The following is a 27,770-nucleotide window of genomic DNA, read 5'->3' as shown; positions in this document are numbered from 1 at the left end:
AAAAAAAGAATGGTAAAGCAAAAGAAATAATAAAGGAGGGAGGAGAGGAAAATAAGATAAAGCGAGAAAATGAGGCAAATTAAAAAGTGTATGCGTATAATCGAATAAAAAAATTGTTACAAAGAAACTATTTATAAAAATTTCTAATACACATAGGAGTGAAGATCCTGATGCCGAGGATGTAGGACACAAATGGACATTGTCAGCATTACTCAGGCACTTACGCTCGATGGGTCAAGATACGGAATCGCTTATGCAGCGAATAGAAGATATTATTATAAAGTCAATTCTCGCCACTGCATCTGGAATTGTCAGCGGTTTAAAACAATTCGTGAAACATCCCGAGACGTGTTTTGGTAATAATTTATTTTGAATAGCGTCTTCGATGTTTTAACGCAGTATATAAATATAATATGAAATGTGACTCATATGCACAAATACGATTACAATAAAATTATTCTTAATAAGTAATATCAACGGAAAAAAACGATTGTTTTGTCAATAAGTGTTTGATATTATAAATTTAATATTAGAAAAAATAGAAATTTATAATACTTTATATCACGCGTATGCGTTTTATTACAGAATTATTTGGCTTCGATATACTGATCGATGATACGCTGAAGCCATGGCTGCTGGAAGTAAATTTAACTCCCTCATTGGGATGCGATTCACCCCTAGATGTTAGACTCAAGTCAGCTTTAATAGCGGACTTATTTACTCTCATCGGCATAGCTGCTGTCGATCCAATCTTGCGCTCTCAAAATTTAAACCGTGCTGTAAATTACAATAAAAAGATAACTAGTGTAAGCTATCTCACTTTATATGTCTCTTAAATTATTCATATTTTTTATCTTTTATCTGTATAGAATATCTTTCATCTGTATAGAATATATTTATTGAATACTGAATTCTTTATTAACCTTAAGATTATATTTATTTGTATATTCGAATTGTAGATACCTATGTGTTAAAAAATTAATAATGTTCTATTTCTAACAGAAATGAGGGAACAAAATATTTTTATTTGATCCCAAAATAGATAAAAGATAAACATATTTATTTGGAAACAAATAAAAGTATTGTATTAAATAGATAATATAATTATTTCATTAATTCATTATTAAAGTTTGACATATTTTCTTTGTCTTGTAAGCTATTAAAAACATTAACTATAAGAACAATTAGCAGATTGCGAGCAAATGGTTTTCTTGTTTTAGTACAGAAGAGTGCAGTCTGCAGAAACGTTGCCTCAAGGCAAGAAGAATATTAATAGAAATAATAAAAGCAAAGCAGGTTTAAGCTCAGAGCAACAACGAATAGTGGCGTCTGCAAAAGCGCAGTTCGAGAGAAGAGGCGGATTTGTTAGAATATTTCCAAGTCCGAAATCTTGGGTGCTCTACTCGCAATACTTGGGTAAATATAATTTTCTCTTGTGGTAATACATTCAGTGCGGGAAAGTATCGAGGCATTTTGCGAAACCAGCTGCAATCTCTAATAGTTTACTTATTATCAGTTCTATGTCTTAGATCCAATTACAGGTGCACCAATGATATCGGATCCGCTTGGTCCAAGGAGATTACCGCAACATATTAATACCAATCATAATTTGATGTTGCATGAACAATTGTTTCCTGCAGCCAATCGCGTTACCGGCTACATTATTCCAGAATTGACATTAGATAGATTTTCTAGGTATGCTGCATCATGAATTTTTATTTCGCGTGACTATAATTGAAGTTTTCTACATTTTTACTCATCACGGAACTTATTACTCTTTGTATAGGCAATCAAATTTGTTAATTTTTAACAGTATAATACATTTATCTCCGATAATTTTGATGTCATGACCTTAATAATATCATGAGGTCATGATTAAGATCATCTGAATAATATCAAAGTTATCGGAGGTGAATACATTACATTGAATATTTTTTCAAATTCTTTATAGACAAGCTTATATAAGAACCTATTATAAAAAGTTACGTATCATGTACAACAACAACGAAAAAGAAAACAAAAAATGAATATGATACTATACAAATAAATCACGATGCATTGCTATAGCTTTATTTATATAACTGTGATCACATAAAAGTTAATGATTGATTATTTTTTTATAGATATGAAAGATATGAAAGAGCATTGGTGAAGGGCCACAAACAGAGCTTGGACAGAGGGAATAATAAAGAGAATTTAGATGTAGATATGCACAAGTATAAAAACCAAGTCATACAATCAATGCAGGAAGGCAATAAACTTAGGTTTGTTATTAAAATTCATATGAGGAATGTCAATTATTCAAGTATTATGTATATCGCCAAATTAATTTATCTAGTTTGTTATTCTTCTTTTCCTTCTTTTGTATACTTCTTTGTATAATCCTTTGAAAGTATTGAATCATACGAATGATATTCCAGTTCTGGTGAAGCGAGGAAAGCCTTTGGTTTATATCTAGGTTACATATTACGGAAAATATCACAGCCTAATGCAGATCCGGGATGTTGCGATCTTGTTATGAAATTTCTTCAACATTCATCCTGCAGTTTGAGAACGCCATTTTTATTTACGGTACGTATAAGCTGTTTATATCTTGCTATACGTTGAACAAAATTATTTTCCAAAAAAAATTATTTAAGGTACTTCAACAGTGACAAGTCTAAATTTTAGTTAAGATGGTATTCGCTCAATAGATACCTGAAAAATAGGCATTTTTGGGATTTTTTAAACGAAAAACTAGAAACTTATAATTTTGTATATGTATTTGTTATTATTTTATTAAAATTTTTACGCGTTTTATATAAAAATAATTAATATTTATTAAAATGTAAGGCACGATTACGATAACTTTGGCCCCTTGATTTGATGATGGTTTCTGTTAGTATTTTTTACGCTGAACAAAAAATTATAAGGTCTAATTATAGGGCTAACTGCTCTAGTTTTTGAGATATACAGTGTTAAAGTTAAAAATAAATAAATTTTTAAATAATATACTTTGATTATGTGTATAAACAGTACACATATAGGTGTAGCCGGGTTGGGCGAGGGTGGATTTCGGTTTACGTAGAAAGTTGAAAACCCGAACCGTACAATGATAGACCTCGGTTCAAATGGGGTAAACATTGGAAAATTTTTTTGGTCGGAAATTTTTTTACTATTTTTCTCGTGTTCCTCGTCAAAAATGCCTCCAAAAACCACTAACATTTTGAGGGGCCAAAGTTATCATAATCGTCCCAAATGTAAAATACAATGTATCATATCGTTCCGAAATATTTGTTCTCATCAATGATTGCCATGATTGAGTCCGTTCTAATTACGGCAAATAAAAAAGTTAAAGTTTATTTTAATTACACAGGCACACAAAAAAAAGTGTCTTGGCCGAGACACTACACTAGTGTATTCCCATGTACTTTTTCCCGCTGAATCCGAATCTGAAGTCAGAATTGTCAGATTGGCTAAAATTTATGAGATAACCACAAAAAATGCTCAAAAACACGAATTAAAGGCAAAAAAAATTGTTTTGGCCGAGACACTACACTACTGTATTCCCATGTATTTTTTCTCGCTGAATACGAATCCGAAGTTAAAACTGACAGACTGGTTCAATATTATGACGTATCCTTAAGGACGTTCTCCGGTCCTTATACTAGAGAAAATCGATTTTCTCTAGATTTTCTTGAAACTGTGAATATACGTTAATTTAGGTGTGCTTTATGCGTGGTATAAATTTCAGTACCTCTTCCGGTATAAAAAATAAAGATACTGAGCCTCAAAGTTTCAACTTTTACTAATGAAAAGGTTTTCCAGGCCAAACGGTAAAAGATACGAGGTTGGTCAAAAGGACCAAAGTTGCTCCTCTCGTCGAGTTCTATAAGGAAAAAATGCCAAAATAAAAAAAATTAAATTTAAAAATTTTTTTTGGTAAAAATTGAAACTTTGAGGCTCAGTATCTTGATTTTTTATACCGGAAGAGGTACTAAAATTTATACCACGCATAAAGCACACCTAAATTAACGTATATTCACAGTTTCAGGAAAATCTAAAGAAAATCGATTTTCTCTAGTATATAAGGACCGGAGAACATCCTTAAGGATACGTCATAATATTGATCCAGTCTGTCAGTTTTAACTTCGGATTCGTATTCAGCGGGAAAAAATACATGGGAATACAGTAGTGTAGTGTCTCGGCCAAAACAATTTTTTTTTGCCTTTAATTCGTGTTTTTGAGCATTTTTTTGTGGTTATCTCATAAATTTTAGCCAATCTGACAATTCTGACTTCGGATTCGGATTCAGCGGGAAAAAGTACATGGGAATACACTAGTGTAGTGTCTCGGCCAAGACACTTTTTTTTGTGTGCCTGTGTTATTAGACTTGTCTCTATGTGGGCTTTCCGTTGTCCCCTATCATTGCTGACATTGTTTTTAGAGAGAAAAGCATTAGAGGATATTGGGATTTCTTTACTTTTTTACTTTAGGTACGTTGATGATTTCTATGGCAATTCTCCCTTACAATCAATCAATAATATATTTAATATCTACAATTATTTCCATTCTCGGATTCAATTTATAATTGAAATAAGTGTTAATAAGCTAAATTTCCTAGATGTTACGATTATTAAAAACAACAATTTAGCATTCGATTGGTATCACAACTTACATTTTCGGGAAGATATTTTAACTTTATATCCCAGGATTCTCTCTCTCAAAAAAGAGGCACAATAATGGGCATGGTATATAAAGCATTCTTACTATCACATTCAAAGTTTCACCAAAAAAACATCAAGCTGATAGTAGACATTTTGCTAGCGAATAATTATTTATTGAATTTCATTTTGATACAGTTAATAACAATCCCTAACAGCAAATGTATATTCTGAGAATGTTCAGAGGATATCGTACAGTATAAAATATTATAAGGATGTTCTATATATTATAAGTATATTAAGTACATCCTTAGTATATTCTATAGATGTACAGGATATTAATGCTGTTAGGGATAGAATGAAATCCTTTTTTAACGAACGAACATATAAGCAGAGCAATGCTAATGCCACAGAGAACAATAAAAATGAACTTCCTTGGTTCACGATTCCGTTCAGCAATTTCGGAAAAATTCAAGAATGTTACCAAAGATTTAGATGTCAGATTGCCCTATTACAGTCTTAACAAACTTGGAAACTATCAAACTCCATAAAGACACTCCCTTTCGGTTTAAAGAAAAATGTTGAGTATAAAATATCCTGCAAAGTTTGCAATGCATTCTACCCCAACACAAGCATTTTCTACGAATATTCTATAAATATTTTTCGAGAATATTAGAATATTCCCACAATATGTTAATAAGATGGAAATAATGTTTTATGAATATGTATAGAATGTCAAAATGGGACTAGTTTTAATATTAAAAAATAGATTGAAAGAATATTCTGTATTACATTCAAGGAATATGAAAAGAAGCTTTATAGAATGTCAAAATGGAACCAGTTTTAATATTGAAAAATAGATTGAAAGAATATTCTGTATTATATTCAAGGAATATGAAAAGAAGCTTTTTAAAACTATCTGAATAATGTTTATAGAATGTTCCAAAAATACGTCATCCAAATCGTACAGCAGATGTTTATGCAAATATATATTTTAGGAAAAAAAGTAAGAAAAGGTAAAAGTGAGAATTAAAATGTTTTATCATATATACCTATATATATATATATATATATATATATATATCTACTATCTAGCGAAACCACTGCCAAGGGAACGGGCTTGGAAAAATTAGCGGGGAAAGAAGACCCTGTTGAGCTTGACTCTAGTCTGGCACTGTAAGGAGACATGAGAGGTGTAGCATAAGTGGGAGATGGCAACATCGCCGGTGAAATACCACTACTTTCATCGTTTCCTTACTTACTCGGTTAGGCGGAGCGCGTGCCCCGAGGGCTTCGTGCCCCGGCGGTCACGGTGTTCTAGAGCCAAGCGTGTCAGAGTGGCGTAAGGCCTCGCGGCCGATCGCCGTTAATACTCCCGCGTGATCCGATTCGAGGACACTGCCAGGCGGGGAGTTTGACATTAAAATGTTTTATCATATATACCTATATATATATAGGTATATATGATAAAACATTTTAATTCTCACTTTTACCTTTTCTTACTTTTTTTCCTAAAATATATATTTGCATAAACATCTGCTGTACGATTTGGATGACGTATTTTTGGAACATTCTATAAACATTATTCAGATAGTTTTAAAAAGCTTCTTTTCATATTCCTGGAATATAATACAGAATATTCTTTCAATCTATTTTTCAATATTAAAACACGCTGTACAATTTAGATTGTATATAAATATTGATTATATGATGGAAAATTATACAAATAACATTATATATAATTGTAAATTCTGTACGTTTATTATAACACATATTTTTATTATGTTATAATAATACATGAACGTAAATATATATAAACTTTATCTAAACACAAAATTTATAACTTCTATAAATGATTGTGTAGTCGCAGACGCCTAATTGCACACTTTTATTACTCGATCTGGATCTGAATAAAAATATAAAATTATTATAATATAAAAATTATATTATTTTCTCAGAGATAGCGTTTTCGACCGAGGTGGGTTTCAATCCGGGTTTCAACCAGTTACAAGCGAAATCGAGCATATACTGGTCAATTCGCCCGCGTTGACGAATAAATGCTCGATTTTGTTGAAACCCGGATTGAAACCCACCTCGGTCGAAAACGCCAAGAGACAAAAAAAATGCATAAGATGCAAATTATACCTACTTTACGTTACAACAGGCCTGTTCACGCCACGGCGCCCAACGATCAGCGTTCCACAGCGCGCGCGCGTTCTTTATTATTGTTTCTAGTACGTAGTACGTGCTCGCGGAGTGGCGCGGCGCTGCAGTAGTCCAACTTCGCCGCTTAATTTGATTAGTTTTGCTACACTCTATAATATTTATAGAATATACTAACAGAATATTTCTACTGACAATTTTATAATATTTCCAGTACATTTATAGAACATTCTTTAAAACGAAAATATTCTATTAACATTTATAGATATGGAGACGTTGAGAATATTCTCTTAACAGAATATTTGACGCAGCATAACATATTTATACAATATTGTGTGTTATCTGGGATGTGGGATAAACGATGAGACAACTTAAAAGAATCTCAGAACATCACTTTCATATTCGCAGGAACACAACCACTCCTTCCGTTATTACGGAACATAGAATCAACCACAACCATGAATTTTATGAGAATGTAAAAATTTAAGACAATGAAAAATTTTTATCAAAAAACGACTAGTTTCCAAAATGGCACACATAAAACTTCAAATTAATGGAATTAATTCACAAGCAAAGTATCTACATCATGCATATGTCTCAATTTTAAGTAAATTGTGAACCTTGCCTATTATGTTTACTCTTCTACCGTAAAAATTTCAGTTAGTTATTTTACGAATTCATATTGGCGGTAATTTTTATTTCTGTTATTCTTTGTCATTAATTTAAATCCCCTCTTCTTTTCCTTTTTCTTCAACTATAATGGATTTTTACCGTACAATAAGAAGAAGTTATGTTTTGCTTTTGACCTCTGTCAATAGTCGGACGAACCGACTGTCATTTGAATCAAGTCCGATCTTTGATTGTAACACTGTCTCGATTATATCAACCACTGCCACTTAAAAATCATCTCAGTTTCTGTTGTCTTTCTCAAAATTTCAGTTTGTTAATCTCATGTTCTCTTTGTTTTAGTAGATTTCATGTCTCTTTTTTTTCATTTCTAGTCCGAATATTTTACGGACTATGAATATTAGCAGAATTTTTCTGGTTTTTTCTCTTGAAATTTACACTTCACATTTAATTTTAAAATATAATACTTCTTGTACTTTTCGGAGAGCTTGAGATTATTTATCTATCACCGCATCGTTAAAGATAGCTCAAAGCCTGGCTCAAAGTAGAGCCAAAATGTACAATTTATAGTTTGTATTAAATTATTAATTGAATATTACATAGCATCAACTTATCCACAAATAATCGCGCTTGACTCCAATAGCCTACTTTTCTTTGTTACTCTTTAATTTTAATATCAAGAGTTTTCAGCTAATTAATCATTTATTTTAATAAATATTAGTTATTTTTATATGAAACGCTGTAGAAATGATAATAAAATAGTAATTAATAGATATACAAAACTACAAGTTTCTAGGTTTTTTCCTCTATGAGAAAAACATCCCAAAGATTGTTTATTCAGGTAGTTTTAAGCAAATATCCCCTTATCCTTAACAGCAAATGTATATTCTGAGAATGTTCAGAGAATATCGTAAAGTATAAGATATTACTAGGTTTTTCGTTTTTTTTTTTAATCTAGATTCCTTCCCTAAACCCTATTTGTTCTTACTTTTTTCTTCGCAGACAATTTTTTTTCCACTTTAAGTTATATTTTCCTCTTAAATTTATGTATGTATAGAGATATATATTTATTTTTCCCGCGAATTGGGCGGATGTCCTCCGCTGACCCGCCATTTTTGGCTCACTTTCATTTTTTCAATTATTTTTTCTAATTCTGTATTGCGTTGCATTTTGGCACTCAAGTCAGGTAGTACAACCCTTTTATTTACTCTCATTTCGTAAAAATTTATACATTGTTTTTTATTTTAAAGAAGTTTCAATTTTTCCACATTATAAATGCCTATATGTTTTCTAATTTTTGCAAATTTTGAGATATTAGGCCATTTTTTTTGTTTCTCGTTGGAGGAGGAAAATGCCTACACATACAGACATTTTTTAAAAAGGTGATTTTTCAACGTTTTTGAACATTCTGAACACATTGGTATAGAAAACTGAAAAAATAGCACCGGTTTTAAGAAAATACGTCCATTACTGAAAAATTAAACTCATCGTCGCCATCCACGAAAAATTAGATAAATTTTGGAACCGGTTTCCAAAAAATTAGTTATAAAAAATTATACACATTATCGCCATCCCCGAAAAATTAGAAAAATTTGGGCACCGTTTTGAAGAAAATCGGTCCATTAATTGAATGAATAGTTCGCAGTCAGAAAAATTTTAGCACCTGTAGTTTCCAAAAAATCAGTACATTAATGAAAAATATGAAAAATTATATACATTATCGCCATCTCTAAAAAATTAGAAAAATTTGGGCACCGTTTTGAAGAAAATCGGTCTATTAATTGAATGAATAGTTCGCAGTTAGAAAAATTTTAGCGCCTGCAGTTTCCAAAAAATCTACATGAATGAAAAATTAAACCTATATGAAAAATCATCGCTATCCCCAAAAAATTAGAAAAATTTTGGCACCGGTTTCAAGAAAATCGATCCATTAATAAAAAATTATCCATTAATGAAAAATTAAACTTATCCTCAATAAATGAAAAAAATTTTGGCACTGGTTTCAAGAAAATCGGTCCATTAATACTTATTTCTCAAAAAATTAGAAAAATTTCGAAACCGGTTTCCAAAAAATCAGTAACGAAAAAGTATCCATAAAAATTATCCATAAAAAAATTCAGCTTGATATCTCAAAATTTGCAGAAATTAGAGCAATTACGTAAATTTTTTTAAACAGAAATCGGAAACCTCTTCATTATTAGCAATTTTTCTAATTCTATTACATTTTTTAGTTCTTTCATATATAATTCTTTAAGATTCGGTCCATTAACGAATGAGTATAATCTCCGTATAATAAGAAAAATTTTTGCACTTGTTTCAAGAAAATCGATACATTAATGTGAATGAATATTTCGCGGACAGAAGAATTAGATTATTTTTAGCACCAGTTTCAAGAAAATCAATACATTAATGAAAAATTAAACCCATCGCCACCATCCCCGAAAAATTCGAAAAATTTTGGCACCAGTTTCAAGAAAATCGCTACATTAATGAAAAATAAAACCTATATGAAAAATTATACACATCATCCCCATCTCCGGAAAATTATAAAAATTTTGGTACCGGTTTGAAGAAAATCGGTCCATTAATGAATAAGTAGTTCGCGGTCGGACATTAGATACTTATTATTTCCCGAAAAATTACGTATTATTTCCCAAAAAATTAGACAATTTTCGGTACCGGTTTCAAAAAAATCGGAAACAAAAAATTATGGCACATATTATGGCAATCCCACATATTATTTCCCGAAAAATTACGTATTATTTCCCAAAAAATCAGACAACTTTCGGTATCGGTTTCCAAAAAATCGGAAACGAAAAATTGTACACATCATGGCAATCCCCGGAAAATTCTACCCCTACTTTCTATATAATTCTTTAAAATTCGGTCCGTCCCCGAAAAATTAGAAAAATGTTTGCACCGGTTTCAAGAAAATCGGTCCGTTAATGAATTAGTAGCTCGCTGTCGGACATTAGATGCTTATTATTTCCCGATTTCCCGAGAAATTGGAAAAATTTCTGAACCGGTTTCCAAAAAGATCGGTAACGAAAAATTATACACATCATGGCATTCCCCGGAAAATTCTACCCCTACTTCATATACAATTCTTTAAGATTCGGTCAATAATTTCCCGAAAAATTGGAAAAATTTCGAAACCGGTTTCCAAAAGATTGGTAACGAAAAATTAATCACATCATAGCACTCCCCGGGAAATTCTATCCCTACTTCATATACAATTCTTTGAGATTCGGTCAATTAATTCCCGAAAAATTGGAAAAATTTCGGTACTGGCTTCCAAAAAAATCGGTAACGAAAAATTATACACTTTATAGCACTCCCTGGAAAGTTCTACCCCTGTTTCATATGTAATGCTTTGAGATTCGGTCAATTATTTCCCGAAAAATTAGAAAAATTAGAAAAATCGGTTTCCAGAAAATCGGTAACAAAAAACTATACACATCATGGCACTCCCCGGGAAATTCTACCCCTATTTCATATACTTTTGGTAAAAATTCGGTCCACTAACGAATGAATAGTTCGCGGACAAACGGACGGACAGACAAACAGTCGGGTTTTATATAATAGTATGAAAAGTATGATGAGTATGAAGTATTGATTCTATTATTATCAAAGTCTTATGCCACATCTAGAAGTATGTAACAATTTTATATTAGAAATCTATATATATAAAATAGAATGTCTGTATGTATGTATGTTTGTTCTTTATACACTCTTAAACTATTCGACCGAATTTTTACCAAAAGTATATAAAATAGGGGTAGAATTTTCGGGGGAGTGTTATAGAGTGTATAGTTTTTCGTTACCGATCTTTTTGGGAACCGGTATCCGAAATTTTTCCAATTTTTCGGGAAATAATTGACCGAATTTCAAAGAATTATATATGAGACAGTGTAGAATTTCTCGGGGAGTGCCATAAAGTGTATAATTTTTCGTTACCGATCTTTTTGGAAATCGGTACCAAAATTTTTCTAATTTTTCGGGAATTAATTTACCGAATCTCAAAGAATTGTATATGAAACAGGGGTAGAATTTCCCGGGGAGTGCCATAAAGTGTATAATTTTTCGTTACCGATCTTTTTGGAAATCGGTTACGAAATTTTTTAAATTTTTTAGGAAATAATTGAGTGAATCTTAAAGAATTGTATACGACGGAATTGACCCAGATAGCACAGTGACGTCAAATGACGTATTAATTCCGTCATAATGCCGTCTCTAACGTCATTATGATGGCATTATGACGGAATTAATTGTCACTGTCCTATCTGGGGAACTTTAGTCAATAAAAAAGTGATATTTTTCAATTTATAGCATTTTTGTGGATTGGTGTGTATGTATGTTTGCTTAACTACTCATTCGTTAGTGGACCAAATTTTAAAGTGGTATATATGAAATAGGGGTAGAATTTTCCGGGGAGTGCCTTTTATTAATTTTTCGAGGATGGGTTTAATTGCCACGATGTGTATTATTTTTCGATAACAATTTATTTTTTTTAAACCGGTTCAAAAATTTAATTAATTTTTCGAGGATATAAAGGATTCTTTGCAATTGCCTGATAAGCCATTGCCTGATAAAGGAATTTTTTTTTATTAAGGATATTGAAACACAAATGAAGTCGTTTATTGGAGAAAAACGACTCCCGGGCGAAGCCCGGGTAACCAGTTAGTAAAGAACTATTAATTAGATTATTTATTTGAATTAATTTTTTCTTTTTCGTAGTTACCATGCAGTAAGTTAAGTGATAAGGATCGAGCTGCCATTACCGCAAAGCAACTTTCTGATTTTTTGCATCTGTATAACAGAGAAACAGATCTTTACGAAGACACCGTAGATCGGCCTCGTACTGTTCCTAATAAACTTTTCCAAAAGTTTCTAGCTGCCGCAAGGTATACATATACGTTGAATAGTTTTTAAAGCATAGTCGCATTCCTCGATCCATTGTGGAATTACACAAAAGGAAAACCGTTACTTTTTCATTAAAGTACAGAACAGCATCTGTATTTTAAGGGGATCCTAAACCAAAGGCCGACAGGAAAGCACCCTCGTCTAAACGGAATTAAAAATGGCGATAATTTCGATCGTTTTCTATGTTGCCGGCTTATATCTGTTCTTGTACAGACAAAGATATTAGAGTCCCTCTATAATCGAGTCTGGCCATACAGTAGCAACTTTTGATTAGTTCGCCATTTCTTGGCAAAAGCAAGAGAAACAGAAAGAGAAAGAGATATAAGAGAGAAAGCGAAAGCGATATGAATGTATAGAGATCCTCAGACAAACCGTTAACGATCTCTGATTGGCCCCGTTGTTTGGGGTCTAACCGGAAGTTTAAGAGAGAAAAATATATAAAGCTAACCAAGAAATCTCCTAGCCGACCTAGCTATAAGTGTTCGTCAAAACTGGAGCTTGGAATACCCGAGTATCCGGGGATCCATATCCTCTCGCCCGCTTACCCGTTGTATACAGATCTGAACAGGTTCCGCGGGTACTCAGAGATACTTCGAGTTAGGTTAGGTTAGGTACCTATACGATGCCGGTATCCGAATTATGCGGGTACCCGCGGAACCGGTCCAGATTAACAGGCAAGCGGGCGGGTACCCGGATACCTGGTTATCCAGTTCCTTTTCCAAGCTCTAATATTTATTCAACAATCAAAATAAACCGCCATCAAAAACGTCATTCCGGTTTGACCTCACGACCTCAATGTCCGATCTCTGGTTAAGGATTTCAAATCTCTATTCTTCTTCGTATTATTAATGGCTCACATATTTCCTTCTCGGATAGCATCGGCCATTCAAATATCTATGAATGTACATCGCTTTCTCTTTCTCTCTTAAGGTGCGATTTCACGATGACGCTCGACGCTGGATTCGAGCGTCAAATCTGGTCACGTGATAGATTCAGAGGGACGCGGAATATAACCTAACCACTGGATTGACTGAAATAACCACTGGATTGACTGAAATGAGCGTCGAGCGTCAAAGCTAAACACAGTTTAGATTTTTTTATTCGACGCGGAAATTAAGAAATATATCACGTGACCAGATTTGACGCTCGAATCCAGCGTCGAGCGTCAAATCTGGTCACGTGATTAGATTCAGAGGGACGCGAAATATAACCTAACCACTGGATTGGCTGAAATCTATCACGTGACCAGATTTGACGCTCGAATCCAGCGTCGAGCGTCATCGTGAAATCGCACCTTTATATCCTTCTCTCTCGCAGAATTTTGCCAGAAGCAAGTTATCTAAACTCTGATTAGAGGGACTATAAAGGATATAAGTAGACAAGGATAGACTAGAGCCAACACATGCCCACTGGGTATCACATACGCACTAACACGCACCGCCGCCATTTTATCTGGGAGCTGGCCGTCACAGTTTTTCCATAGCCAAAGTCCAAAGTTAGCGATCTAGTTAAGCACAATATAACCAGTAGAGAAAAGTGGGGTAATAGTGCGCACCTAAAATAAATCTGTTAATACAAAATGGCTTTTATAGTAACAATTAATTTAAGGGGTAACATCACTCCAGAGGCCCAAAAATAGAAGAATTTTTTGTGGTTAAAAAAGAAAGTAAATAAAAAATCTATTTAAAGGACTTTATTGTACATGTCTTAAAGTGTATGAAACAATTTTTTATTTTTTAAATGGCGGCGGTGGAGTCTTGTAAACGTAAGCGTTTCTTTGCGGGATTTGCTCCGGGGCTTGCAGCATAAGTGCCGCAAATTTTGACCTGGAACAAAAAACCAAAATTTTTCATAATTTGCATGATAATAGCTAGAGAAATACGTAGGGGATTTTTAAAATATCGTTTTTCATAGAAATGACAAGCATTTGAAGAAAAAGTTGTTTGAAAGTTTCAATTAACTTTTTTTCAAATGCTTGCTATTTCTATAAAAAACAATATTTTAAAAATTCCCTACGTATTTCTCTAGCTATTATCATGCAGATTATGAAAATTTTTGGTTTTTTGTTCCAGGTCAAAATTTGCGGCATTTATGCTGCAAGCCCCGGAGCAGCTCTCGCAAGGAAACGCTTACGTTTACAAGGCTCCGCTATTTAAAAGCGCCGCTATTTGAAAAATAAAAAATTGTTTTATACACTTTAAGACGTGTACAATAAAGTCCTTTAAATAGATTTTTGATTTACTTTCTTTCTTAACCCTTAAATGACACCCGGGGTCCAGCGGACCCCAGACCCTCTACAATGATATATTTTCAAATGTTCCCGCCAAAAATGGAGCTCATATTTATTTATTTATTATTTTTTATTTTTTTGATTTTGGAGCCAATATTTTAACTGTTGGCGATCTTAATTTTTTATACTATGTTGAAATTGAAATTTTAACAATATAAGCATTTTATTCTCTTTTCTAAGCCTTGAACAACATTGAAAATAATTTTCATAACTAAATATCAAAAAATCAATAAGTAAGGAGACATTTTTCATGCTGGGGTCTTTTAGACCCCATGTGTCATTTACGAGATTCTTGAGAGGTGTGGCATTTAAGGGTTAACCACAAAAAATTCTTCTATTTTCGGGACTCTGGAGTGGTGTTATCCGTTAAATGCAGCTATGAAACCTTTAAACGTTTGTCTACAACTATGTGAACTCATACTTGATAATAATTTTGTTGTTAAATATTTATTCAGCGATATTTAGGCCGATGTAAAATTGGGCAAAAATGAAAGTGGCGGGTAATAGTGCGCAGTTTAAAAATTATCTAAATTTGTGTCTGCAGCGGATAAATTTCGAACTTTTCTGCTTAAATCATTAGTTTTAAGTATAGTTAATGTCAGTGATGATAAATAATTGAAAATTAAACGCGAAACTTTAAAAATGGAAGGACATTTAAAAAAAATTGTTTTTCGAGTAGAACTGACTCATGGTTTCAACACACGATTAATTCGACATAAATATATTGTTACGTCAGAACCCCGGAATTTAGGTATATTGATTCGACGGATAGCGAAGGAAAGGCTATCCAAGGGAGGGGGTGTGGGAAGACGTAACGAGATCTTTATGTTCTCTCGGGTTCACGCTAGAAGGGCGCGTGCCTCGAGTCGAATGCACTTTTCGGGACAACTCTAGTGGTGGGTCAACGTCCAGAAGGGACGCTATTACGCCAGCTGAGAGTTTCGTGCACTCGCGGTCCTGTTTTCGGTCAAGGATGTAATATCCCTATTACCGGGGATCGGATCTTGTGCGATTTAGAGAGGTAGCGGTGAGGCGAGGTCTTAAATTAAATAATGGGAAGCCAATATTATTTTAAAATTATTACACATTTATTACAAGAAAAGAACAAAATGGAAAATCATTGTGTTACATAAATGCGTGTGAGTGCGGCGTGTATGTGTGTAGAAGGCGCGGGTGTTACAATGGTACGGAGGTCATCGAGCAGGATTTTAAGGGAAATGAATCTATAGTAAATGGCTATCCTGCCCGCCAGAATACATTTGGTAAGTTAACTAATATTTTACATCAGATTGTGAAGAAAGAGTATGGGCTATGTATGTGTGGATACAAAAGACAATGTATAAAATAAACAAACATTAATTTGGTAACATAGTCATTAGTGTAGAATATCTAGAATTATTTCAAAGAAATAGTTATTTAAAATTTACGGTTTCGTAAGATTATGATTACGGTACAATGAATGGTTATTAATTGACCATAAATTTATATATTCGTAAACTATTTTTATGGGGGATGAGGTTCGGGGGGAGAATTCCTCGAGTATTTCGATACTCGAGTCGGAGAAGGAGGGAGAGGGTGATCGGTCTCGGTAGAGGGTGGTCGAGGTAGAGAGCGCGGGGGAACCAGTTCTGTCTAGAGATTCCTCTCGATATACGAAAGGAACCGGGGAGAAATTGAAAGTTGGAGATCTCTCCCGGAACTCCGCAAGTTCCTCGGAAGGAACTGGAGAGTAGGAAGGTTCCAAAAAGGGGGATGATTCTGGGGTATCGGGGAACACCCGATACGCAAGGGAACAACAGACAGGTGAGGGAGATGGCGAAAGGGGAGAATCAAGGATAGAGTGGTCGATATGCGGAGACTGTTTGCGTCTTAAAAATGAAGCAAGGAGCTGTCGCTCCACTATACGAGCGCGCCTGTTTCGTTTTATACGATTCCGGATAGTTATGCCCAAGGACTTGCGGCGGTGTATTTGCGAGTACACTAAAAATTAGTTTATGATTTTGAATCCGAAATAGGGGGAGGTTTTAAAGATAAATTTATATATATATATATGTATTTTCGTATATAGTATATACATATATATATTTATGTAAAGATGTATAATGACAAACGAGCGGGTATCTCGGGCTTACTATTGATGGTTGCGATCGTGGAATCTGAGGTGACTGCGGCGGATTCTTCCCGACGTAGGTTTGACTCGGTTCGGGACTGCGACGTGATCTTGACGCGCACAGAATCTACTCGCGATTGTTGAAACCGCGGGAGCAACAGAAATCTGTTTCACGTTTGAGTAAAAAGTACGGCTGGTAAATATGGCTTCAAGATAAAACGTCTCGGACTGGATCAGAAGTGCCTCCAAGTGCGCAAAGTCGCGATTTTTATACAAAATTAAGGAGGCGGGATTATGTTTTATTCTGATTTGATTGGTGGAGTTCTCTTTTGATCGTGACGTCGGTTTCGATTTTCCGCCTATCCCCTGGCGAGTTTCCCCAAAAATCGTCATTGTCTATGAGCAATTTCTAATTAGCGGCTATTCATTGGCGAGTACGTTATCACTTGCCCTTTGACAGTCCCTTCCAGAGGCTTAACTTTATCAATCGCCGCGAGCCGTGGGTCTTAGGTCAAATCTGCGTTTCACGGAAAAGCGTGAGATCAGCTTCCCCGTGACCCGAGAGGTCACCCAGATCCTTATGGCATTTTTAATTTGTTGCGCCCTGTGCCACGAAATTTCGAGATAATTGAAATTTCGTGCTTCATTTCGTGGAATTAGAATGGAATGCGACAAACAAGTCTATAATTTGCCTATTTTATTAGGCTTGAGTCTTCTGGAAGGTTTCGTCATTTACTATTTAATGAGCGATGACAGTTGGAGTGCATCCGCTTCGTCAATTGATAACCGCTATTTTACGGTTTCCGTCTGTTTTGTGTGATGAAATGAGCGATCCCACGAAAGAAAGAAATCGTGGAGTCAACAGGACGTAACAATATATAAATTCGAATATAAATAAACTATTATATATAAAATCGACATAAATAAAAGCCGCGCACTATTCCCCGATTTGTTATTCCGGGACAATTTTGTCAATTACTCGCGAACTGCAAATGAAATTATGGGACCAACGCGGCAAAAGGTTCCCAAGGGATCGTATTTCACTATGTTATATCAATTACAGTGACAAATAAAAATTGCCCACTTACGAGCCCACTTAACTCCTGTCGTTTCAAAATGGTAAGGAAACGGGCGCGCGTTTTCTTTTTCGCTTCCTCTGTTCAAACGAAGCTTTGAGCTGGGATAAAATGTATCTATATTATCTAGAATTGACGTAAGCTTTGAAATTTTGCCACTCACGTGTCGTTAGCTATCGTCACAGTCTCAAACTTGAGGTGCGCACTATTACCCACTGCGTCCTATTTTCCTACTTCCCCCTATGTTTACTCAACCCTTTTTTGTGGTTTGCGCCGATCTGTACTGCGCATCAACATTATTTTAGCGGGGACCAATTAGAACATTTTTGTATGTGTATTGTGTGGTAGTGCAAAATCGGTGTAATGCCACAAACGCTAAGTGATTTTCGTACGTTTGAGGTTTGAGGTGAAATATCGGAAAATCAGTGTGACGCGCAGTAACGCTTGCATATTGGGGAAAATTTTGGATAATTTTGATCAGATTTTCCATGCTGAATAAAAGCAGAGGTTATAACATAACCTTGAAAATCGGGGCCCGTTTAACCGTTGATACGCCGATGATCCAACCAAAATAATGGCGGAAAATTGGAAACCAATAGATCAAAGGTGTCGACAGAGAGTGAACATACTGGTTATACTGGGAGCTTTCCAGCAAGATATACGCATTTTTAAAATGTCGGTATTACAGACAGCTTTAGGATCCCCTTAAGGGGATCCTATAGTGGCAGTAGTTATCGACATTTTTTTATTTTAAGAAATCTTTGAATTGGCTTTACAGAATTGCAAAATCCTTTTACAGAATTAAAGTACGCACAAAAATCTAGTCCGCGACACACGATTTCATATCGGAAACGAAAAAAAATTAAAAATTTTACTAATTTGGGCACATACAGCTGTCATCTGACGACAATAACAAAAATACTGCAGTTTATATGTATAAAATGACACCCAGGCGGACTAGGGACAACATGTAGAAACAATCCCAAGTAGCAAAAAAATATTTTTTAAACGTTTTTAAAAACATTTTTAGTAATGAAAAAAAAATATTTGAAAAACGTTTAAATTAATGGGATAGATTCTTTTTTTCTTATTAAAAAAATATTTATTTTAATATTGTAAAAAACGTTTTTTTAACATTAAAAAATGTGTTTTTAATATTAAATAAACGTTTGTTAACTTTAAAAAATGTTTTTTTAACATTAAATAAATGTTCTATTAACATTAAACATTTTTTTATTAAGAACGCTTATTTTAACAACTTTTTCGACAAAGAAACGTTTAAAGAACGTTCTTTTTCTTTATCTAAAAACCGCTTTCCTAACTGTTTTTTTATATATTGGGTGTGCGTACAACCGCGCGCCCATCTGAAAAAACTGCTCTCTCAAACCGGTCACCCATCCGAGTATGGTACCGCGCCCACGTTGCTTGACTTTGATGATCGAATGGACAAGTGACGATCCTCTGACTCTGACGCTTCCTTCTTACCTGTAATTGTCTACAACATATCTTTAAAGTGTTAAAAAATCTTATGGGTCCTATGACGCGGAAATTTTTTACGGAACGGCACATAATTTATAAAGCAAAACGACAACAGAAAAATTTGATTGAAACATCTCTTACAATTAAATAATTAATATAAAATAATATTTGAAGTAAATATTAAATATAAATATTAAATAAATATTAAATAAATATTTTTTTCATATTGTTATTGCAAATAAATAATTAATGTAAAATAAATATTAAATTAATGTCGAATAAATGTTAAATAAATGTTTTTTTAAATCATTATTGCAAATAAATTATTAATGTAAAAGGAATATTAAATAAACGTCAAATAAACGTTAAATAAATATTTTCTCTAAATCACTATTTCAAATAAATAATCAATGTAAAATAAATATTTAATAAACATTAAATAAATATTATTTTTACAATAAATTGTACAATGTATAATTAATAAAAAATAAATATTTAAAAAACATTTAAAAAACATTGTCTGCTGCTTGGGATATTGTGTAAATAGAACTATAAGATTCAACGCCTAGAAAAAAAGATTTTTTCTAATGAAGTCTTATTAAGCAAAAGCACATTCAGGTTGATAGGATAAACAGTATTGCGTGTAGCGAGAGATGGCGCAGCAATCGAACAAGGACAGATGCCTCTCGTTAGACAAGGACAGATATAGATATATAACATAGAAAACAGGATTAGAAATGTTGACATTACCGACGTCGAGGAAGTTCGGCCTCCACTATAGGATCCCCTTAAGATGCAGAATAGAATGCGGAAAAATTATGCGAACCAGGAATTTAATTTGATTTAATAGTAAATTAAAATGTGATATGATTACGTTACAGTGAACAGGACCTCGATGATATACTGATTCTGCAAACACGTCTTTATAAGTGCGCTCACAGTTTCTTAGGAAGAAGTGGTTTCGCTGGAAATTTGCGTGGTGCTAATCTTCTTGGATCTTTACCGCATATTACATCGCGAGTATATTTCAATGCCGCCACAGCAGAACAGTGCAGATGTAATAATTCAATTAATAGGTAATCTAATTATTATATTTTAAAAAATTTATTATTCGCGGAAAACACGAGAGAGGGGGAGAGAAAAACAAAAAAGTTATACATATAATTATGATCCCTAGTCTGTTAGAATCATATCTGTTTTCTCTCTCTCTCTTGAAAATTGTTGAATTAAGTGTTACATGAGGCTATTTTAATACAAAGTGGGAACTACTTTTATGCCCTGATATCGTAATGAATCTTTCTTACATGTAGTATCAAAAGCATAGTTTCAAATATAAATATTTTGGATACGCTCTAAGGCGCTTTAATATTTACAAATACAAGTTAATATTACACATTCGTATTATAATAGTCTTCAAGATAGCGAGATGAATTTGAAATCGCTGATTATATCATTACTCAAGCAATAACAATTAACTGGCGTGACAAATCAATATGGACTGGAGATAAATTAAATATTAATCAGTTATATTACCAGCATAGTGAAGGAAAAAATTGTTTTGCTCTGAACGGGCCAATTCTTTAATGTAAAAGCTGATTTGTTACTTGTTTGAGAAGAAGTACAATTGCTTATGTTAAGATTCCATCGTCATCAAATTTTTGTTTGTGATTAAGAATAGATTGTTAATTATAGCTATATATAGAGTACTTAAAATTTGATGGTAAGCTAAATTCCAAAGAACAAGCACGCATTACAGTCCCTAATTCGCATTTATTGTCAGATAATTATTATGTTAGAGGTAAAAAGAGAGAGTCAGATGAACTTTTTTTGCACTACGTATTGATATATATTTATTTATTTTTGCATACCACCGCACGTGTTCGATAGTGTAGTCAGATATTCCTAAACTCTCTTCTTTACCGCCTTTTATTATTAAATATAACTCAATGCATATCCTACATTTCCAGCGAAAATGAACTTTATGACAGTTGATCAAGATTTACAGCTATCTGTTAATCCGTGAATAAGAATACAAGTTATAAACAAGGCGGCAGTGTGGTCTAGTGGTAGAGCGCCAGACTCGTAATCTGAAGAACCAGGTTCGAGTCTACTAGAGCCATGTAAACATGGAATGTTTTTTCCGAAAGCTGCGCCCTCCGTGCAAGATAGGCTCTTGTGCGGAGCAAACTGGGCTCCGTCTTTCGGAAAGAGACGTTAAGCCGTTGGTCCCAAAGGTTAAGTGAGAGCTAGGAGAAGGGTAGTAATGGATGAGAATTGTAACCCTAAGGGGATCGATTAAAACTTCCATTTACTCCATACAAGTTATAAACAAAATCTTCTCTTTGCTCTTATCATTCATTAATAGAATAGCCGGGGCCTGTCCTAACGCAACACGGATAAAATAACTTATAACACTTCACTAACTTTCCTTGTCTTAAAAATAATGGAACAATTCAAGCTGTTCAATCTCAATTTATTTTAATTTTAGCTAAAACAAACTTTGTTAGGATTACGATAACAAAAATAACTATGTCAGCCTATGTGTATCTTCGCAGGAAGAACACATGTGCCTATTAATATATTATATCTTCTATACAATATCATAATGATTTTCTCTAGATATGTATTGTTGTATCTAGTCAATAATAACAGAATAAGGTTTTACATTATTGACATTATTGTATCAAAGAAACTAAAATTATTTGAATAGAGAGAGTTCAATATATTAAAGAGAATTCTATATATAATTTTAAAATTATTTGATAGTTTAATTTAAGTATATAAGGCAGCTAATAATTGTACTTATAAATGATAATTAAAAAATATATTTAACAGCTTCAGGCCGATTAAAATATGTAACTCCAATTAATATAAAGTACATTTTTAAGATTCGTAATTATTCATTATTGTAAAAAATTACTCAAATTTTGGTCAGTATTTTTAACGAACATGCGGTGTTTTCGCAAGTACTTAGATTTATCACAAAACTCAATTAAATTTATTTTTTACATTATTATTGAGTTAACAAGAAATATAAATTATAAGTGTTTAGAAATAGTATACTACCCAGACAGCCAAGTCTGTCGAAACCAAATAATATTGCCAAGTATCTGCTACAAATTTTGTCGGCAAAAAGACTACAGATTTGATATCGGTTTTGATATACTACATGATGTTGGCAGAACGCCAACAGAAGCACAACAGAGTCTGCTAATAATATAATCAGACAGTAAATTGACGGCAGAAATTGAGCAGAGCCTGCAGGAATCGTCTAGGTTCTGCTATCAATCTGCTATTTGATTATGTTATCAGACTCTGCTGGCAGAACATAGGTAAGCTGAATGCTGACATAATTGATGTCAGTCTGTTGACATGTTTGATCAAATCTGTTTGACTAATTTGCCGACATATATGTGTTACTGCAAAATTGTTTTGGGTTGACATTATTTTATGACTATAGTTGACATTATTTTATTTGTATTATTTATTTAACAATTTGAAAAGGTTTTTATTAATCCTCCATTGCCCTCGTATGAGGCGAACTCTCAATTTATGTTTTATTTTTTTAATTACAGTGTGGCATAAAAGTTGATTCTGAAACTTTCTGACTTTTCACTTACAACCTTTTAGATTATATTTGCATGATTGTTTTCCAAAGTTTCGTTAGTACAATTTTTAGATTAGACTTTAAAAGTGTTAACGCGCGATATATCTGAACACGGCGAGAGTAATGCGGGGTCTACAATGCGAGTCGTAAGTCGTAAGAAACTGACCAATCACAGTCGATTATTCTCCTCAAATTCGACTGTAATTGGTCAATTTCTTACGACTTATGACTTACGATTCGCATTGTAGACAAAGATGAACTTACGACGATCTTATATATAAGATCTGACTATGAGAGAGAATATCGCTCTTATTATATATATTTCGAACATAGGAATACGCTTTTGGACTATTGAAATATAAAGTCAATGCGAAAATTCTTAATTTAGGAGGATATTTTCCTTTTACTTTACCGCGTTTTCTACTTTTAATTAATGTATCTTTATTATTTTCCGTTATACTGTATAAAAGTAATATTTTTCATCAATAATAATACTAGTCGGAGAGCTGACGACACTTTTGGCCAAGTGATTTTGTAATATACGATTTTCCGTTTTAACCTGCGTGGACGACTCTCCTTCGATAATCCGAACATCTGGCTGGCCGTACCTGGGGGGTTTAAAAGTACGCAGGTGAGAAAAAAAACGGATTTTCAAGTCATAGTGTAAGTCTTAATTTTTATCGGATATTGATAATTGGTCACTCAGGAACATGCAAATAAATTGCCAGTTCGATTGCTCGGGGGAATTAAGTCGCCAGGCTTAATTATAAATAATTAAAAATAATTATTTTCAAGTCATAGTATAAAAGCTGGGGTTTTTTAAGTAACAAGTATAGTGCTAACACATGCCACCAAAAAAAAGCCAAGTAAAAATTTTGGTGGCAACATCTCTAAAAAAATTATTGAAAATGCACAATGTGTAATTCTTGACTTCAAAACAATTCGACACTTCAACAATGTTTCTTCAGAAAAGAAGATAATTGGACCACCACCACTATCTTCACAAATAACGCAACGCTGCGCCAGCAAAGCCATTTTTTTTTCACACACTATTTATTGTTTATCAATCTTTTCATAATAGTTAAAATACACGTTTTTAAAAACTCATGGACGCTAAAAACAATTGAGGCCATCGTCAGACCCCTCCGTCGCGCGCCGGCTTTGTGCATTTTCAATAATTTTTTTAGAGATGTTGCCACCAAAATTTTTACTTGGCTTTTTTTTTGGTGACATGTGTTAGCCCTATACTTGTTACTAAAAAAAACCCAGCTTTTATACTATGACTTGAAAATAATTATTTTTAATTATTTATAATTAAGCCTGGCGACTTAATTCCCCCGAGCAATCGAACTGGCAATTTATTTGCATGTTCCTGAGTGACCAATTACACAGCCCCACAAAAAAAATTTTTTTCTGTCCGGCGGACCGGACTAGTAAATTCTTACGTATTTTGGGTCGCTGAATCCGAATCCGAGGTCAGAATTTAAAAGTTGGTTCGTGTTTTTTTTCTAATCTCAAAAAACATACTTTTTTAGTACATTTTGAGCCGTAATGAAAAAGCGCGAGCTAGTTTCGAAATTCTGACCGTGGATTCGGATTCAAAAGCTTGAATTACATAACAATTGACTAGATTTTTTAATAAAAAATGGCAGATCCAATATGGCGGACCCAATATGGCGGATGTTTTTTCAAATTGATCCGATTCGCTTGAAACTTGGTACTCGGGGGTTTTTGTGGTCGCTGAGTACGAATCTGATGTCAGTTTTCCAAAATTCAAAATGGCAGATCCAGTATACCCGATGAGTTTTTGAAAATTGACCAGATTCGCCTAAAATTTGTTACTCGAGGGTTTTTGGGGTCGCTGAATACGAATCTGACGTCAGATCATAACATAATCACACTGAAAATGCAGACGTAATCAGACCAGTCGCAGGTATTAGGTTGAAAACCCTAAAAAGGCGAAATTCCTGGGTTAGATACGTATCTATAACGCCGGAATAAATCCGTTGCCCACCGTCACCACGTGGAGGTACCCTGGTTGCAGAAGGATCAAGTCATGGATATACTTTGACTATTGTGGTCTTGGACGTCAAATATATAAGATTTGTACTTTCTCAGAGTCATGTGGGAAAAACTGCATTTTCAGTGTGATTATGTTATGATCTGACGTCAGATTCGTATTCAGCGACCCCAAAAACCCTCAAGTAACAAATTTTAGGCGAATCTGGTCAATTTTCAAAAACTCATCGGGTATACTGGATCTGCCATTTTGAATTTTGGAAAACTGACATCAGATTCGTACTCAGCGACCACAAAAACCCCCGAGTACCAAGTTTCAAGCGAATCGGATCAATTTGAAAAAACATCCGCCATATTGGGTCCGCCATATTGGATCTGCCATTTTTTATTAAAAAATCTAGTCAATTGTTATGTAATTCAAGCTTTTGAATCCGAATCCACGGTCAGAATTTCGAAACTAGCTCGCGCTTTTTCATTACGGCTAATGTACTAAAAAAGTATGTTTTTTGAGATTAGAAAAAAAACACGAACCAACTTTTGAATTCTGACCTCGGATTCGGATTCAGCGACCCAAAATACGTAAGAATTTACTAGTCCGGTCCGCCGGACAGAAAAAAAATTTTTTTTGTGGGGCTGTGTAATTAATACATAAACGCAAACTGCCATCCCGTTTTCTCACTAAAACAATCCTAGAAGCATATTCAGAATTTGACGGACGAATTACTCCGTTTTTCAACAATTTATCAATAATCTCACGTAATTTATTCTTTTCATCATAAGATAATCTGTTTGGAGTAAAATGGAATGGTTGCTCGGTTTTAACCTTAATCTTAAACTTAGTTTTAATCTTTGGAACTTCGGGTCGTTTCGCTTTCAAATAAGTCGTTCGGACAGTTTCCTTAACCCTATCTCGTACTTCAGATGGTAACTCCGGATTAATATCTAACTTGTCTATTTCGCCGCCGCTAAATATGCTCGGCTCCACATTCAGGATTTCATTTTCCAACACTGATTCCTTTCCGTCCGGAAGTTTCGCTAAACCTAACCCTAATACCTTTAAAGCGTCCCTACCTAAGAGAGCGCTATGTTTCATCGTGCCATCTGTAACGACTCTTAAAATTACGTCCTCGGCTGTCGCTTCTTCGCATGCAATTTTTAATTTAGCAACGCCTACGATTTCTACCGTCGAACCGTTAATTCCTTCATATCGTTCACACGCTATTTTCTCAACCCAATCACGCGGAACAAACTTTTCTTTAATCAGGCTAATCGGACTCGCGGTATCTAACTGAGTATCTAAACGGAAATGATAATTAGTCGCGCCACCAATTCTTTCGAAATCGACAAACTTTAGATATTCGTTATCCGCGACAAACTGATCGGTGACACTTGTTACTTACGGCGTACTCTGTTTCGGCTCCGGCTCCGTCGTCGGGGTCGTCTTCTTCTGTCTCTGCGGGCAGTCTCGCATACCGTGCCCTTGAACTCCACACTCGTAACAGGAACCTTGATCTCTCTTTGGCTTGGTACACTCCTTCATCCGATGACCCGTCTGATTGCAGTTGTAACACCGCGTTCCCTCTGCTTTATTCTCGTTCTTCTGTGGAACTCCTGGTTTTCCTTGTTTCGACTTGTCGGATGCAACAACATTGCTATCACGTCCGTGCTTCCCTTTATTTTCAGGCCGCAACTTAATATTCTCGAACGCTCTCAACAGCATATCTTTCCTCACGAACCGCTGCATTCGGGCTTGATTTTGAAGAAATCTGTCAGGAATCCCGTCGATTAAATAATCTACCAGCTCGTCTTCATTCACCGGTACTCGTCCTGCCAGAATCACTTTGTCGTAAAAGTATGTGCCGAACGTTTCGTCGCTCTTCCATTCTCTCTTCTCGAACTGTCGCCGCAACTCAACTTTAGCCGGCCGGACATCGAATAAGTTACGCATCTGCTCTAATAAATTTTCGATTGGAGTCTCTAGATGCTCCGGTCTGGAATGGAACCACTTCAGCGCTTGGATCCTTAACCTTTAAACCAATCAGCACTCGCGCAGCATTGTCATCTAACGAATACGTCTGCCGCACAAGGTTAAATTGCCTCACCCATCGGTCGAAAGCGCGAACTCACTTACTAACTCGCTTATGGCGCTAATCGGCTGTCTGAAATTCGACCATAAGTTATTGTTTACTCTCGATGTCGCCGATGACTGCATTGCCATATCTCTCTTTCGCCTGGTAATGTCTAATTCGCGTCGTAATAGCTCCTGCTCTCTTCTCCACTGATGAGACGGAGACAGCTCTCTCTCGGTACGTGGTCGGTCGGTAGTGTCGGCACCGCCGGAATCCTCCATACCGATCAGGGGCTCTTGCAAACGTATGGGTGGGATAGACCGATCCATCTCACCGCGCACATCATCTTGCGCAGCTTGGCGGTCGTCTTCCCGCTCATTATCCCGCCATGATGAATTCGCTAGCTCGCCGGATCCTACTGTTCCTACATCGACGTCGGTCCCGAGACGCTTGATTTCCTCCCTCCAAGACCCGCTGGCGTCATGTCTGTCGAGCTTCTTAATAAGATCCGCCTTATTTCCTTTCAAGGGCAGGCCCTTCCACTTGCACATCTCCCTAAGAGCCGCGATAGAAAATTCACGGGCATCCATCTTGACCGGACCCGTTTCTTCTACGTAGCACAATCAGGCACACGAGGCTCGCGATCTTTGGTCACTAATCCCACTTCTGAAATGTAGTAAGGGACAGTCGTCTCGTCCCTATAATGTTAATGCGGGTGCCTGATGCATAGGCAGGGAAATTAATAACTCTCACTCACTTAATGT

At 34.8% G+C, this 27,770-nt stretch overlaps 2 protein-coding genes across 5 annotated transcripts in view; one reads left to right on the top strand and one right to left on the bottom strand.

The window, feature by feature from the left end:
* Ttll5 (Tubulin tyrosine ligase-like 5) overlaps window positions 1-27,770 on the top strand; it is a 102,115-nt gene that overhangs the window by 57,519 nt on the left and 16,826 nt on the right. The window contains exons 8-15 of one of the 3 annotated variants that reach the window (XM_071720673.1): window positions 157-356; window positions 586-806; window positions 1,221-1,416; window positions 1,530-1,695; window positions 2,124-2,264; window positions 2,421-2,571; window positions 12,171-12,337; window positions 20,193-20,387. In XM_071720673.1, the coding sequence (XP_071576774.1) occupies window positions 157-356; window positions 586-806; window positions 1,221-1,416; window positions 1,530-1,695; window positions 2,124-2,264; window positions 2,421-2,571; window positions 12,171-12,337; window positions 20,193-20,387 (1,437 nt within the window). Of the gene's footprint in view, window positions 1-156; window positions 357-585; window positions 807-1,220; window positions 1,417-1,529; window positions 1,696-2,123; window positions 2,265-2,420; window positions 2,572-12,170; window positions 12,338-20,192; window positions 20,388-27,770 lie in introns of those variants that run through there. The other 2 variants (XM_071720675.1, XM_071720674.1) reach the window with 2 other exon arrangements.
* LOC139781784 (uncharacterized) lies at window positions 21,603-27,181 on the bottom strand. Of its 2 annotated transcripts, none has more exons than XM_071720683.1 (2): window positions 26,338-27,181; window positions 21,603-23,526 (listed from the first exon to the last, which is right to left on the bottom strand). In XM_071720683.1, exons 1-2 carry the CDS (start codon window positions 26,883-26,885, stop codon window positions 23,373-23,375), a joined length of 702 nt encoding a protein of 233 aa, XP_071576784.1. In that variant the 5' UTR covers window positions 26,886-27,181; the 3' UTR covers window positions 21,603-23,372. The 2 variants fall into 2 exon arrangements, with proteins under 2 accessions (XP_071576784.1, XP_071576783.1); XM_071720682.1 differs by having other exon boundaries at window positions 26,345-27,181.

This window comes from Temnothorax nylanderi, unplaced genomic scaffold, assembly GCF_030848795.1.
Source record: "Temnothorax nylanderi isolate EJ_2023f unplaced genomic scaffold, tnyl_v1.0 TNYL_tig0362_pilon, whole genome shotgun sequence".
Lineage (NCBI taxonomy): Eukaryota > Metazoa > Arthropoda > Insecta > Hymenoptera > Formicidae > Temnothorax > Temnothorax nylanderi.
This window is presented reverse-complemented; position numbering and strand designations above follow the sequence as displayed.